At 40.1% G+C, this 17,083-nt stretch overlaps 1 protein-coding gene across 1 annotated transcript in view; it reads right to left on the bottom strand.

Annotated features, from left to right (window-relative positions):
• Positions 1-565: 565 nt before the first annotated feature.
• DLGAP2 (DLG associated protein 2) overlaps positions 566-17,083 on the bottom strand; it is a gene marked incomplete at its 3' end in the record, with an annotated part of 139,939 nt that continues 123,421 nt past the window's right edge. The window contains exons 8-9 of the mRNA XM_025216647.1: positions 15,761-16,176; positions 566-657 (exon numbers count right to left, since the gene is read on the bottom strand). Of these exons, the coding sequence (XP_025072432.1) occupies positions 566-657; positions 15,761-16,176 (508 nt within the window). The remainder of the gene's footprint in view (positions 658-15,760; positions 16,177-17,083) is intronic.

Below are 17,083 nucleotides of genomic sequence, written 5' to 3'. Positions count from 1 at the left end.
TTATACCCTAATATTATGTTGGAAAATCTGATATTGCTAACTTAACATCCATCAACCTGGGCAGATAACTGTTAGAGCTCTGAAAATCATTACATTTGCCTGTTCTAGAGCAGAACCATCACATTGTGTGTGCAGTCTGCAGCAGCTCTTCCTAGTAGAAGGTTGTCCTTTCCTGTTACTTTCAGTAAATTATATTATGGTTTCTGGCCAGCTTGTTGTTCAACTTACCAAACAGCACACCACCTATCAGTCACGCTCAGAAACTCAATCACATGATTTTTAAGGCACCTTAATTCCTTTTCTTTTCTTGCCTTTTCTACTATAAAAAATCTGTTATTCTGTTCTTGCTCCCAGTTCTCTTGCACTACTGACTTTCCATTATATATTAGGACAAATATGGGCCATCATAGTAAAACTTTGGAACTTGTACAGCTGGATGATTTACAGTAATCAGATTGTTAGGTAAATCTGACTGTAAACTAGAATGTTAAGAACAAATTTTGTGAGTTTTTTAAGTTTTAAACTTACTTCAATTATCCAATAATATCCAGAAACATTGGCTTACCAGATTTTGTTGACAAAGCCAATAAAACTGCTGGAATTTCTGAGACATAAGGAGCTGAGCACTTCCAACAGCACTTCGGATCTTACCTAGAACTGAACATGGAGAAAGATTATTGACAATGGATGACTTGAAAGTCAATGCAAAATTATAGTTAGATAAAAGAAAGATTGCACTGTTATTCTATTTCAGGATATTAATACCTAGTTCCATGTCTTTTCTGCAAGACATCTGGAGACTTTGTGGGCCCCTATTCCCATGGCATCAATAAAAGAATACATTAATAACTGGAAATATCATAAGGAAAGGTTGATATAGGAAGGGTGGGATCAACTACAACTGTCTCCATTAAAGAAATCAAAGGCTTGAGAAAGTATTGGATAGTTTGAGTTTGCCACCTATGTTTCATTTTTAAGAAAAACCATTACATATCCAGTAAATGACACAAAAACAAAGCTCGGTCCTAAACAGGAGCACTCCAAAAATATTTTGTCATCAACTTTCTTGTATGACAATGTACTTATGTATAAACTTAACTTCAAATAATTAAGCAGGGCTACTGAAGTCAGAGAGACTAAGGGATTGTCATAAGCACTTTTCCAAACTCCATAGTACATTATCATTTTTAGCGTTATCTCACAAGCATAACTTTTCTAGCTTTCTTTCGTGAACACAATTAACAACCTGGAGATCCACTCAAGCCTCCATTGTGGAATATGATTAATCATACTTTTCATAAAACAAGCAGTCCATTTCTGAGTTCACATCCTTTGTCTTCAAAAGAAATCTACACAATACTTTCAGGTGGTGTGCCTGGGGACAAAAATTCAGAACTTTATTGGGCATTAAAATAATGGACTTAACAGAGACATTGGCTTTATGGCTCACTGTAAGGGCTATGTTACATGTTAAACTTCACATGTGTTAAATGTAGTTAAAGCACAAGCATCCACATGTTCAAGCAAGAAAACATGTGCCAAGTGCACTCATTCTGCCACATGAAGAGTATCTCCAGCCTGTCTTCAGGAAGCTATGTTATGTTATCATCTGACAGCTTCACAGAGATATTATGAGCAAAGTCCAGTCCTCCAGTATCCAAGAGCGCATTGAGCCCAGCCCCTCTACTCCCATGGATGAACTATCTACCTGCCAGTACTCTTCTGCCCAGTGGAGTGGTACCAGCCCTAACCTGACACTGCTGCCCGCCTGTGAGGGACCTTTGTCACTGCTCTAGGGAAAGTGGACTCATGGAGTGATTTTACATTAGCGGCAGAGCAGGGAGGGAATGATCTGGCTCAAGCAACTGCTGCTGGAGTGGTGTGTCCAGAATGCCAGGCAGAAGCAGTGAGGACCAGCATGGGGTGGAGGCAAGAAGGGATGCATCCCAGTGGTGAGGCTGTACATTGCCTTGACTCCCTCCCTCAGGAGGTGCATTTCAGGGTGCTGGTAGAGTGGTGCGTGGATGAACATAACCTGCATCCGAGGGCTGCCTGAGCTGGGAAGGGAGACACTCCCATCCCTGCCCTGCTGGCACACCAGCCTTGCTACCTGCTCTGCCTGCCCTCCAGCTTGGCCCAGCCAATAGCTGGAGAGAGCAGTAGGTGTGCCTGGGAAATGTAGTCTGTGGCATGACTGCTGGGACACCTGCTCACTAGCCCTCTAGTGGCAAGTCATTGCTGTGCAGGTCACAGATTGTCAGAACTCTTTATAAACCTTACTGTGCTACTGCTCACAGCTTGTACTAACTTTAATACTATGTAACACTCCCAAGATTTAGCATGTGTGAACTGTAACATGTAGCAACCCCTCTAACTTAACCTTTCACATCTGTCTCTAACTTCTCTGCTCCACAGGTGATAACTGTTCACTTTAATTTCAAGTGGTCAAATTCATTAACATAATTAAGTTAAACTAAAGTAATTGTTCTAATTTGCACTTAGATTGAACTGTGAGTCTTTCTTTCCCACACCGGATGAAGGGTGTTTGAAGCCTGAAAGCTTGTCTGCTGTTTTTCCCACCTATACAAGTTGGTTCAGTAAAACGTATTACCTCCTCTCAAATATCTGTTCATCATACCATAAATGTATTTATAATAAAATGATCTCTCTCTGGTTAGGGGCTTATGCTGTATCCATTACCATCATATCATTCATCCTGTTCAGACCATAGACAGCATATACTGAAATGCATATATCATTGACAAGTCTTAATGAACCAGATTGATAGTGGTTAACAACCTACTCCAAAGCCCACAAGAATCAATAGGAATCTGTACACCAAGGTTTGAACTGACCCTAAATACAAAGGTGTTTCAGAAAAACTAATGGCAATTTTGAAATAAAACCATTTTGTGTGCAATGTTCCTCATTTACTGGACCACATTATTTTGTAATGTAATTGCTCTGCTTTGCAACACAGGTATTCCAGTGAATCACAAGTTTCTTGATACCATCTTTAAAGAAGTTTTTTGGTTGCTGTGACAGCCACTCCTGTATCATAAGCTGCACTTCTGCATCGCTGCCAAATCTGTGTCCATGAAGCGTCTTCTTCTACAATCCAAACAAGTGATAATCACTTGGAGCAAGATCAGGGCTGTAGTGACATTTCAAAGCCCAGTCAATGCAAAGTCTGGACAGTGTGCACTGTGCAGCCTTATATTGTCAAGTTGAAGAAGAGTACCTTACTTGAGCTCTCCATGCTGTTTGGTCCAACTAGCTGGCTTCAGGTAGTTTTGGAGAATGTAGTAGGTGTTGCTATTGATTATAACCCCATGCTCCATGGACAGGAAATGGTTCAATGTAAATGAAAATCCCAAAACAGGATGAGCAAGAACCTGCCAGAGGGTGGCTGAGAATGGATTTTTTTAGGAAGTGGTGATGATGTGTATTTCTACTGTATGCCTTGTCTTTAGGTCTCAGGATTGTTATGGGGAGCCCAGGTTTCATCTCCAGTGATGATGCATGAGAGGAACCCCTTACCTTAATCTCGTACATAGTGCAGAAGTTTAGTACACACTTCCACACATGGTCAGTTATATACATCCATCAGTTGCTTTGGCATTCAAAGGGCACACATTTTCTAGTAATTCAGGTGAGCATGCAAAATGGTATGGATACTGTCAGCTCATACACCTACTTCAGCCACTAGTGAAGGAATGCTTACTCAGCTATTTGCACACAGTCATATTGACTTGGGCAATGGTGTCCTCTGCTGTGGCTGTGGTGGGGTGTCCTGTTCAGGATTCATCCACTATGGACATCTGGCCATTTTTTAACTTCTCAATCCACTCATAGACCTTCTGTTGAGCCATACAGTTCTCACTGTATTTTGTCACAATCCTATGGTGAATTTCACTAGGCAGTACACCACTGGCCCACAAAAAACTAATGCTAGAATGCTGTTCCTTGGTGTACACTGACAGCTTCCTGAACATGTTGTTTACATGCTCAGCACCATCACAAGTGTTCAGTATAAAATGATTGGTGCATTCAACAATGCTGTCATTGGTTTTCCTGCTGCTTTGTAGTTTCCCAGTTTGTCACAGACATACAGCATAGGCAGCCATTTTGCTGGTAGTTTCTGAAACACCTTCATATATACTGCAGGTAACAGATGTTCATTAACTATGGCTATGCCTGGTTTACTGTCAGTACTTTAACATTCTACTGATTAATTAAAATAATAGATCTTTCTGGAATATATTTATATTTCTCTCTCTCTCTGTATATATTTTGGCTTCATCATAGTAAACAGCTTCATTATATGGTAAGTTTTCTGACTCTGAGGCTAGGGACAGAAATTCAAAAAGCCTAAGCCTGAATTGATTCAGTCTTTGTAGGTTAGTCTAACCTGGCTAGGCTAAACTGGTTTGTAAGACATCCCTGCTGGACTGAAGAAATGCCAGCCCATGCCTGCAGTGGCTCAGGCTAGAAGTCGGGGGGGAGGGAGCATGACAGCAGCCCTCCCTTCCTCTCCATAGTTCTGAGCTGAGGGGGGTCATGGCCAGGCCCTCACAGGATGTTCTGATTAAGGAGGGGTTCCCTGTCCCACTCCTGAACAGCCCAGCAGGGAGTTGATAACACAGTATTTATCATCCCTAACACAATGTTTATCAGCCCATTAAGAAAACAAGAGGCTCTCTCATTAGTTCAAGCTCTTCTTAAACAACTTTTTCCAAAGAAGGAATGGAGGGACATTACCAGCTACCTGCTGATTAGCTCCAAAGATCCCTAAACCAACACTGTCCTGTCTGCCTTTGTTCCTGTCTCCCACAGCACAGACCGTAGCCATCATGTGGTCTGCTAGCTAATGCTGAGAGGTAACTGTGTAAGGTAGAGGGGAGGGGGGAATCCCTACTTGAGCAGGGAGTGGTGGGGGGTAGACGGAAGAGCAGCAGGAAGCCAGGCAGATGCCCTGTACCTTCAGTCTTTGATTGAGCTGCAGCCAAGGAGCTGAGGGGAGGGGCCAGCCCTGCTAGCCTGAAGCAAAGAGCAGAGCCCTACCCAGAGTTGCAAAGCATCTCAGATACTGGGGGATTCTGATTTAACTTAAACCAGGAAGGGATCTGGGACAGACATTGCATAAACCGGTTTGACCAAATCAGTTGTCTGATACTACATTCAACCAGTTTTATCTCAAACCAGTTTCAGCCATATTCAGACTGCTTTATGTGCACTGAACATCTGTTCTGTTACAGGTTTAAACCAGTTTATGATCACTTAAACCGTTTTATGTGTAATGTTTGTCCCTAGCCTAAGAGTATATACAAACATAGTATTTCTCCCAGGAGAAAGCTTTCTGTTATACAGTTCGTTGTCTCACTCTAACTACATGTGAAGTATGCAAGATAAAATGTGCTAACGCTTTTTCCTGGAACAGCATCTGTAAGTTAACTGAAGCTCATTCAAATTAATTTCCAATCATTCTAAGGATAAGTCAGGCTGTGTGTGCTGTCCTTATCCACCTAATGGCAGAAGAGCAGCAATCCAGCTTGGAAGGTCTATGTGTGTAAAGACTGTGCTGCTCCTCTTTTGTCCAGGTTTTTGGCTTGGATCAATCACAGCCACCTTAATTAGACCTCTATTCACTGTCTAACTGTTCTTTATATTTAGAACATGAATAAACATTTTAAAGGAAATATTGTTGATAAATGCAACTTTCCTAATTCTTCTAAAAGAACACAGGCTTCAAGCAAGTCTCCCCAGAATTTTCCCAGACCAAACTGCATTTCTTTCTATGTGCTGCAATAGAATTGAAACAATCTAGGTATTTCTGAGAATTTTAAATGACTTTTTTTTGGATAGGAATTTTTCTGATATCCAACTCCAACCCTATCTCTTGTTCTGAACCATTTTTGGAGGAGAGGAAATGTTATCTCAGCAGTGCTGGAAAGGATAGAATGATACTGTAATACTTTACCAGAAATTCATTGTAACGTCCTCTATAAAATGTCATCCTTTGCCATATGTTTTCTAGAATGAGTGAAAAAGATGGTTTGGCAGACCATGGGAGAATTCTTATAGTATCATGAATTACATTTTTCATGTTTTATTTCTATGGGCATTTAGGGGGAAAAATTAGGAACATTAAGGCACACATAGAGATAGAGCTAGCAAAGGGCATGAAAAGAAACAATAACAAAAATAGTCTATATGTTAGAATAACACTAGAAGCCAAAGTAAGAAGGAAAGTATAGTCTCTTAATTAAAAGGTATGAGGAATTTAACTATGGATGATGTAGAGAAGGCTAAAACATTAATGGCTTTTTTAGTTCAGTCAGGTCAATTGTTAGATGCCTGGCAGAGTTAGCAAGGATAAGGGAGGAGATTATCAGCCTAGAGGAAGGTAAAAACAGGTTAGAGATTACTTAGAAGTGCTGGAGGTTTTTAAATCAGTGGGGCTGGGGTATTCATGGAATTGGCTGGGATTATTCCAGCGTCATTAACTATTACCTTTGAAAACTAATGGAGGTCAGGTGAGGTCATGGAAAACTGGAACAAGGCAAATATAGTGCCCATCTTTAAAAAAAGATATAAGGTATAACCTCAATGCCTAGAAAGCTTTTGGAGCATATCATCAAGAAATTTATTTCTAAGTACCCTGGAAGATAACAAGAAGACAAGGACAGTCAAAGCAGATTTGTCCAGGGCAACTCATGCTGAACCAACGTGATCTCATTCTATGACAATCTGGTACAAATTTGTTGCAAAACGAGGCAAAAATATGGTCTGTATTAACATAAGTGTTACACATGAGTCAAGAGAAATGGTTTTTCCACTCTGTTTAGGACTGCTGAGGCCTAGCTTGGAGTCGTGTGTCCAGTTTTAGGCACTGCATTCAAGAATGATATGGATAAATTGGGAAGAATCAAGAGGAAAGCAACAACAACAAAAAGATTCAAGGTTTAAGAAATACAACATACAAGGAGTGGTTAGAAAAACAGGAATGGTCTGAAAGAAAGAAGGCTGAGGGGAACTCCTCAAATACAAAAGACTGTTATAAGGAGGATGACAATCTACTATTTTCTGTGGCCTGAGATGACAGTAGTAGAAGTAACAGTCTTCAATTTCAACAAGAGAAATTTGTCTGGCTCTCATGAAATCATTCTCACAACAAGGGTGGTTAAACACTGGTATACATTACCTGGAAATGTTGTGGAATCGACATGATTGGAAGTTTTTAAGTGCAGGCTAGGCAAACACTGTGCAGCAATGGTTAAGACAAGGAAGAGCCTGCCTTGAGCAGGCAACTGGACTAGAGGACTCTTCCAGACCTGTTTATCTAGGATGATTCTAGGTTACTTTTGTTATATGCAGTCGAGAGAAAATTTCAGTTTTGTCTCCCAGTACTGTATAAATTAATGCATGCACCTATAATGCAAACATAATCCCATAGTCATCAGTAATAGGACTATGTGAATACTGATTTTTTCAGTTTCGTATGTCAATGAAAATTTTTATTTTTTCCATAATTTTTGGCGAATTAAAAGAAATGGTGGGAAAAAATTTAATTTGACTCAAAACAAGTTTTCATAGTTTTAATTTGTTTAAAAAAACCCAAATGCCTTGATTTCCCAAAACAGTGAGGAGGAGGGGGCGGGTCTCATCCCTCCATATGCTATGTCTCAGCAGTTAGGACACTTGCTTGGGATGTAGGAGTTAGAGCATGGTGGTGCATTTCTCTCTCAACTTTCCGGCTGAAGCTGCCAAGTTGTATCAACTACTTAAATATGCCTTTGAAAGAGATATTATGAGACTCTAAAGAAACTTCCTGCCAGAGGACAGACCTCACTTTCTATTCCTCCAGAAAGAATATTTATGCCTGGGTTTCTCATATCCTAGGTGAATATAATAACCACTATGCAGGACCTGAATAACTGGTACTGAAGTCCTGAAAATGTTTTGGGTCAACCAGAGACTATTTGAATAACTAGATTGACTGAAATTGCATTTTTATATGAATAACTTATTTACCCCTCCAAAAATACTGCTTAGCCTTGCATGGTTAAATTATCAGCAAGATACTTAACCATACATGTCACTTTAAACATGTGGGTTTTCCATTGACTTCAGTGGAATTATTCATTCTCTAAATTGTGAGCATGCTCGTTTAATTTGGGCCCATTGGCAATGAAGAAATTAGCCATAATAATAATAATAATAACAACAACTTGTTATAGCACTACTTCTAGTGAACAAATATGTAGAAGCAAGAATTTACCAAAAGGGCCCCGACTTACTTTCATATAGACATGTAAATAAGATTTAGTAAAATACAAGTTAGAATCTCTCATAGTTATGCTACTCAGCTTCACCATAATTAAATTAAAGTAGTAAAATACTTAAATTCATAATCTTTAGCATAATGGACAGGCAAAGCCTTGTTATTAATTTCATGCATTGGGGAGTAATTCTGATGAGTGCAGATTGATTATCTCCATGAAAGGATGATGAATACTAGCGAGTATAGAGATTGAGATGTTTAGTAATGCCTGGAGAGTTTGTGTCTAAGAAAATGATAAAACGAAGCAACATATATGTCAATTTTGTAAAAGAAGAAACTGCATAGCTAATCTCTTGAAACCAGAAAATGGTCATGCAGCCTTAACTCTGCTCCATCATGCTACACATTACAAAACAATCTTTAATTAATTAAACGACTGCTCCTAGGAAGTTCTGTTTAGGGGTCTGCTCCTAATTGTTCTTGGAGTTGTACCATTGACTTAAATAAGAACAGGTTCCAGTCCAACACAGCTGATAAAGCCAGCAAAGCTATTTGTATATAATAAGAACAAAAATTAATGCTGCCTTTTCACAAACATGGAACATTTTACATGGGTGTAGAAAAAACCATATGCTATATCATAATATTTATGAAATATTATGAACTAATATAATAAAATCCAGCTTCATATCATATGTGCAACAGTGGGCAGAATCAAGGTTACATGGATTTACACTGAAATAACTGAGATCTGATTCAGATTCCAAAACCACTTTGAGTTGTTAAAAATGTTTTCCTCAGTTGTACCATTAATATGCCAAAATGAGAAAACTTCCAATAAAAATCAGATTCTGATTCCTTTAACACCAGTATAATTTTTTAATTGTCAGGCATTCATTAATGCTTATTCAAATGGCACAAACACATGCACAAGATCACTACTTTGTGTAAGAATTTTCAAGTTTACATTTCATTTAAAATATATTTTTGATTTCCTATGCCTGTAGATAAATTAGGTTCACTATTTAATTGGCAACCTTTTAAAAATGTAAATCTTCTCTCTAAACTGTAAGTCTCTTCCTCAATTCACATAATTTTTAGTCCTATGTATAAGTTGGCTATTGTGGCATGGCATTTTAGTGCAGCACAGCTGTCATTTCAGTGTGTCATATAATTGTCAAACATGTCTATTTTATTAAAACAAACCATATAACCATGAGAATGGAAAGATTAAAGCTATATGACATGTGTCAGTGATGTGATTTAGAAATCACAGAAATTGGCAGGAGTTTTGCCATTGATTTTAATGAGGGGAGGATTAGGGCCACAGCATGATACACAAGGTCCAATACAAGGCCTTGGTTGCAGCAAAGCATTGATATTTTAGTTACCATTTAAAAATGAAAATGGGACAGGGATGGCACTATCTCAAATCTGCAGTAAAATCTTGCAGGACCATCACAAAAGCATACCATACTTAATTTTAACACAAGTAATCCTATGGGCTCTTGGTGCTATTGAAATGTTACCTAAATGACAAGTTTCTATATGTTAAACTTCCATGATATCCATTGCCTAAAAGCTTTCATAACAGAAGCTTTGTGATTAAAATGAGACTTTGTATCAGAAGGGTCTTGCAGCCTCACCCCAGAGTGCTGCGAGACCCTTCCAAGGGTGCCCCATGGCCTAACCCCTGTGCCAGCTGGAAAGCAAACACCCCTCCTCCTTCCTGGAATAGGGCAGCTGAGCATACTGCAGACAAGCAGTGCCCACAGCTGTTCCCCACTCCCCAGCGCTTCCTGCCCCGACTTCCCCGACTCTGCTGTGTGCACACATGCAAATAGGTGGATGCGAGACTCCACCTTTCCACGAGACTCCACCTTTTAGCCCAGCTCACTCCTCGCTGCTCACATGCTCAGAGTACCCTGGCATCTTGGCTAAGAATCACTGTTGTAGGTGTCCGGTAATTTCTTTCTTGAGAAACATAGGCCAAATGTGGAATTTAGGTGCATCACAATATAACTGGCTCCCTCTGCCTCCCTCTAGTAAGGCTTGGGTCTGCACAGTCATTAACTCCCACAGTTCCTAATGCTGAGTAGTATCTAAACTCTCTGGTCTCCCTTCTCCTATTTCACTATGGTCTTCTCCAGGCCAGGGGATGGTAACCCTTTGCTGCTGCAGACAGGAGCTTGGGACCTGTCCCCCTGCTGTGTCCCACAAATATCCAGCCCCCTAAACAGCATAAGTCCCTGCCCTTACCCTTGCAGTGCAGAGGGGATGAGTATCTGCAGTGGGGGTAAGTGCAGGGATGAGAGAGCAGCAGGGAGGAGGGTGCTGCGGGGGAGATGGGCAGCACAGAGTAGCTCTGTTAGACCTTCCTGAACCAGATCCAAGCTCTTTGGCATGATTCAGCCCATGGGGTGTAGGTGCTGGCCCCTGCTCTCAGTGCCTGGAGCTTTACTTCTGTACATACCTAGAACTGCACTAGTCAGAGCAGCTTGGCACCTAACTCCAACCTGAACCAAATCAGAATCCAGGAACTAGGAATTTCTCTACCTGAGGGGTCAAATCCAGTATGTGCACTCAAAGTATATCTAATGTTTACCTATGGGAGTTGAGTCCTCACAAAATGCAATTGCAGTCTGTTTTTCTTGGAGCAACAAGGGTTGCAATGCCTTTTAGATAATAGGGAAGTGGTCAGAGCATTCATCTTGGAAGTGGAAAACTTCATTTCCATGGCCCTCAGCCTCAGCGGGTTCTGTTTCTGTACAAAGTATTGCTATATCCATATTGCCACATGGTATTGCCTGGTGCCATATAGAGTTGGTCTAATTGTGATTGTTCAGAAACAGATTTTTAAAAGAAAAATATAGGTGTACTCTCCCAGTGGACATAGTCAGATGACTTACCCTGGGAACAGGCACAACTATATACTGGTAGACAGGGGTGGATCCAGAAGGGGCAGGGGGTGCAGTGGTGCAGGTGCCACCTCCTCCCCCCACACACAGGAGCCTTCAGACTGGCCCACACCACAGGAGCCTCTGGGAATATTTTTGAATCCCCCCCATACTCAAAAGCACATCCCTTCCTTCCCTTTCCTCCCCTTCCTCCCTCCTCTGTTCACCACTGCTGCTTTCCTTGCCATCCTGGGGCTTCAAAGCCACTCCTTCCTGCTCCAGTTGAGCTGTGTAGGGGCCAGGCTTAGCAGGGACAGCAAAAGCAGCAGTGGCAGAGGTTATGGAGGTGGTTCCCATCCCTGTGCCTGCTCCTGGAGTATTGGACAGGGGAGGGGAATCCCACTACTCTATTGCCACTGTCACTGTCCCTGCACAGGCTGGCTGGACAGGTAGGAGTGGCTCTAAAGCTTCCCCCATCTCCAGACAGCAGGTAAACCAGCAGTGGTGAGCAGGGAAGGGAAAGGATGTACCTCTGAGCACAGATGGGAGCAGAAGGATTTTTAGATGCTCTGAGGACTTTATAAAGACCCTGGAGGCTCCCATGGCATGGTCTGCCTACACCAGTATGAGGGGAAGGAGGCTTGAAGCAGAGTGCAGCCAGCCCTGCAGTGCAGGTTACTGCTCCCTCACCCCTTTTTGCCAAATTCTGGATCCACCCCTGCTGGTAGATTCCATATGGGAGTGAGAAAAGCACTGCTATCTACTAATTTGGATACGAAAAAATAAATGAAGTTTTCAAAGACTCTGAAATCTAATTTACTGCTAACTGACAAAATAAGTAAAGGCACAGAAATGCAAAGATGGGGACTTTAGTTATGATAGGTTATTTCTGGTGCAATAATTATTCTTTCCTTCACTAAGACCTGATGAGAGAAGCTCTTACAACAGCATTATGAGAGAGGCTACAGCGAAAGAAAAAAATCGATATGGCAATCAAACAAGTTTTCTAAGGTCTCAAGGCTATTGTGCTAATACACAAAGTGAAATTGCTTTTTAAAATGCAATTCTATTTAACTCCTTTGCCCAAGATAAAGTATAAATGGCAACATAAATATAATGCTCTTTTATGAGGTACCAATCTGTATCTATTCTTGTGGATTCAAATAAAGGATTGAGTATTGACCGTGACATTCTGAATGTGCACATTCTGCTGTGAAGTTTCTTGGGGATAGTGTGTTCCATTGGAAGATGGAAAATCTGCTTAGGTCTCTTTGGCTCAGACACTTCTGCTTCTGTTTTTCAGGGAACTGCCAAATGCTTTAGTATATTGAGATACATTTTATAGTGGGATATCACTAAACCTTGGGTCTGGTAATCTCCAAAGCTCAAAGGAAGGATGTCAAGTGTGAAAAATGACCCAAAGAAAATTACATATTCATGGATGAGCCCTAAAATGCTGTCAGATTCATTCGTTTGGTATAAGCAATACTTTTGATAATTCAAGCCTCATGATTCTTTTCATTTCCTCCTGTAGTAATTCATATCAACAGAAGAGAAGGGTAAGTAATTTGTTTGTAAACAATGTAAGTAAATTTGGGAGTAAAATGAGTGGCATCCCTTGAAATGAAGGGCACTTGAGACATATGGTTGAATGAAGCAGAAGTCTGACTGCCATATGTTACAACTAGCTAAAGCCAAAATCTGCTTTTCTTTAAACTATGCAAACCTATTAACTCCACCAACTTCATGTTGATGAGAGGAGAATCTCATCTTAAGTGCAGCTCCCAGAAAAGTAACCATGCCAAAGGAATCCATTTTATAGTGTCTCAGTGATTCCATATCACTTTTAAAAAATGGCTCTCTTTCTCTTATGAAGAATAGGAGTCATTCAGCAAAAGAAAACCCCCAAACACACAATATTTCAGTATTGCTTATCCTCCAAATGTAATCTTTGTTGGAATTAATCTAGCAGCTCACAACCCTCCCCAGTCAAATTATGCCTTCATCTGCCTCTTTACAAACGTATGCTCCTGATTATGCAGCACTATAAACTATGGCATTCTAAGCAGCAGGATAGTCTAAAATACTGGGAAATTTAAGTATCTACTTGCAGCTATTAAGTACCTAGATATAACTGTTAATCCAAAGTACATAATCAACTTTCTTTAAGCAGTAATAAGACAGCTTTATGTTCCAGAAAGCATTGATACCAACTAAAGCAGAACTCACTCACTCACTCACTCACTATCAGTTGAGGAATTAATACGTATTGAGAACACCTCCCACTCTGCTCATTAAGTGGGAAACTTGACTGGATTGCAGGTGAGGAACAGCTTGAAGAAGAAGGGAAGGAGATCACCCTGGGTAATAAAAGTCAGGTCTGTTCCCTGTCACTGGCCAGTAGAAATGAATGAGGAGATGATTGACTGTGTACTCCCCCCACCCCATCTCTCAACAATTTGAACACTTGCTCGGGAGTTTAGAGCCTGTTGCTCTTAAGGACTGTTCAAAACCTATCCCTATGTCAATCTTCAATCACCAGCTGCACACATGGATCAATACCTGTGGAGATTGAAATCTGATACTTTGAGTGATTTAACTTTATCATAGGAAAGAATTTACATTGTTTAATAATACAACAGAAATAGATTTGGGGGAACTGAGAAACCTGAGTGCTGCATGAAAGGAAGTATTAAAAATCCACTAATATGGAAGAGGGCTGGGGAGTGCTAAAAACCACTTTAACTAAAGCACAATATTATTATTAGTAGTAGTATTAGTATTAGTTTGACTGCACCTGAGAGTATGATAAACCATTCACAGTAGAAATATGGAAGCAAGGTTCTTGGCTTGAACTGCTTACAGTATAATTTCAGATATGTCACAATGAAAGGAATCACCAAAAATAAAGGGATGGCTGGGTATGGAGAGATATGTCTTACAGAAATAAGATTATGCAGTTACTTAGCAAAAGCCTGTGCATAGCATGGTGGAGTAAAATAATGGCATATAAATAAACTGATTTAATAAAGGAACAGACTGTCTTTTCTTTGGAAAAGTGGAAAGCGAGATGCAGAAATTGTCTAGGATTGCACAGAAAATTAGGGTTGGAAGGGAAATCAGCTAGTCTAACCCCCTGCTCAAAGCAGGATCAGCCCCAACTAGATCATCTCAGCCAAGACTTTGTCAAGTCAGATCTTAAAAACCTTCCAGGATGGAGATTCCAAAACCTCTCTGGGTAACCTGTTCCAGTGTTGTACTACCCTCCTAGTAGAAAGTTTTTTCTGATATCTAACCTAGACTTACCTGCATCATATGGAACTGCTCAGAGACCTGAGGGTAAAACATGAATATGAATTGGACATGAAAGAAAGAATACAATGAAATAAGAACAGTCAGGGAAGAAGTGCAGGGGAAAGACATTGGCCCCAAAATTAAAATGGATAGATCTTATATGTATGATGGTTGGAACTTAAAAAAATAATCCCTATTGGTTAGGATAGAGCATTACAATGTAAACTAAAAATTAACTAAAAAATCATGGATGAAAAAGGATAAATGACAATGGACACAGTTGCTGGGAGGGTCTAGGAGAACGTTAGGACCAATTGTATTTATCATCATCATTAATACTGGCCTGAGTTCTGCTCTAAGAAGAAATTCATTTTCACTTCACTGCATCACTTTACACCCTTTATTGTGAGCACAGGAGGTGAACAAACAATCACAGTTCTTTATAAACGGATAGCAACAGAATGTAACTGACCCCTTTAAAGGGTACATGCTTGGATACATGCAGAATCTTATTGCTGTATGCTTTGTCCTTCCTCTCCATTGGTTTTTTTTTGACACTGATCAATTGCAGTGGCAAAATAATTTGCAGTGGTGAGGGAATATTTAGTCCCACTCCAGCCCCTCTATTTCAATAAGTATAGGAGTACCATACCTAGGAATAGGAATTTTACTGTAGGATTAGGTCAAAGAGCCAGTAAAACTGTTCAAAAAACCCAGATCCAGATGGAAGAAAATTTAACACACAGAAACTGAAGACAGCCAGCAACTATCAACTAAAGATGCTTGGCAAAGATTAAGGCTGGAGCAGTGCACCATGTAGTATTGAAAAGATTTTAGGTAGTACTGCTGTTCATACATGGGCATAAATGAGACAGCCCCTCAGGACTGCTAGAGCCCACTTTGACCCTGAAATAGCTCAGAATCAGATGATTCTGAAAGCTACATGACTTCTCTCTTTTTCTCTTAGAAGCACAGCACAAACTGTCAGCCATCTAGTCTAAAACTTGTTCCTTCCTGATCCTGCAGCTGGCTAGGCAGACAGATGCCCCCATTAACATCAGTGGAGTTCCTTATTTGCAACAGGGGTGGCCCATATCATCAACTGCAGCACTCAGGTATGTGACTGTAAGCTCCTTAGGGGAGGAAATGTTTTTTTCTGTTGGTTTTATGAAGTATGTAATATGCTTCTGTAAAATTATTGCATAAAAATAATTGTCATAACTTCACACTCATCATAAAATATTTACATCAAATATGTACAACAAAATTTCTGAAGTGTTCTTACTTTCTTCAGACAGATCATTTTCTTCTGCTTCTCTCTCCATCTCTTTACACCATCCTTCCATCCTCTTAGTTTCAGTGTGTAGCAACTTCATAAACCAAGACCCATCTCGTCGACAAGGGGACATTCGACCAGTTTCTACTGTTTCAATGGCTGGCTCCAGCCAGGGTTCTGGTGGTGGAAGATTTGAGGTGTCAGCTGGGGTCCTATAATCTTCTCTGTAACTGAACAGTCCCTGTGTCCGTACAGTTCTTACTGCACTGTATTGGGTAGGAGTGCTAGGTTCTGAATGCTGCTGGAATGATGAACCAAACTGAAGTCCTTTGTCCTCCATTGTTATGTGTCCAGGAAAACCCTCCAGTTCTAGATCAGCCTGTACAGCTGCTGTTACACTATTTGAGCGCTTAAACCGTCCATGTCTTAGGTAAGGGGAAAAAGAAAGGGGGAAAAATATATGAGAGTCTTATGTGTTGGCAAAAGACAAAGTTTTTCTTTTAATCTGATACTAGATAATAGTTATGCAGATGATTTTTCAACTATTCTTTCCACTCTTCAAATGCTTAAGTTACTTAGAAATAAGACAGCAAGTGAAAAAAAGAGAAAAAAAGAGAAGGAAAGGGGTTGGGGGGAAGCATGTAAATAGAATATATGTAGGTATATGGTGTCATTATTGATCTGAACAAAAATATAAATGAAAATCATTTAAACCACCTTTGGAAGCACATATTGATCCGTTCTCACATTACAAAATATGGCACATCATCAATAAATGAACTGGAAATATCAGGTAGGACTTGCAGTGCTGCATTTATTGTTGAAATGCAGAAAAAAGCCAAATATACTTAGACAACCTTTTCAGAAACAGTCAAAGATAGTCTGAGGTAAGGCTGTGTAGAATTTTGTAATTGGTGGAAAATAACGGGAGGAGGTTTAATATTTTTTACAAACTGTATAGAAAAATTCTCATGACGATTTTCTCTTGGATATTGATAGATTGGAGCAGATTTATGTTTAAAAAGTTGGATCAGGGACAATGGATTGCTTAAGAAATCTATATGTCTTAAGCAATAGTTAGGGCAATTGTTCAACAGCTAGGTTAACTGTTCAAATTTGACTCAAGTCAATAGGGACCAAAGGTGATTAGCAAGCACAGACTGTTTGATCTCTCTGAATCAAGATAATGGTCTTTCTCTAGGGTTTAATGGGCAACTGTATGTATCACTCTGAGATTAGAACACTTATCAGGAGTTTTAGCAGACCAGACAAAGATTGACAAAGAATGGAAACTAGCTCCTAGATGTAGATGTACCAGACCCTCTAAGTTAG

The sequence above is a fragment of the Alligator sinensis genome, unplaced genomic scaffold (genome assembly GCF_000455745.1).
Source record: "Alligator sinensis unplaced genomic scaffold, ASM45574v1 scaffold795_1, whole genome shotgun sequence".
Lineage (NCBI taxonomy): Eukaryota > Metazoa > Chordata > Crocodylia > Alligatoridae > Alligator > Alligator sinensis.
Note: the sequence above shows the minus strand (reverse complement) of the source record. Positions and strands in the feature narration are given on the sequence as shown.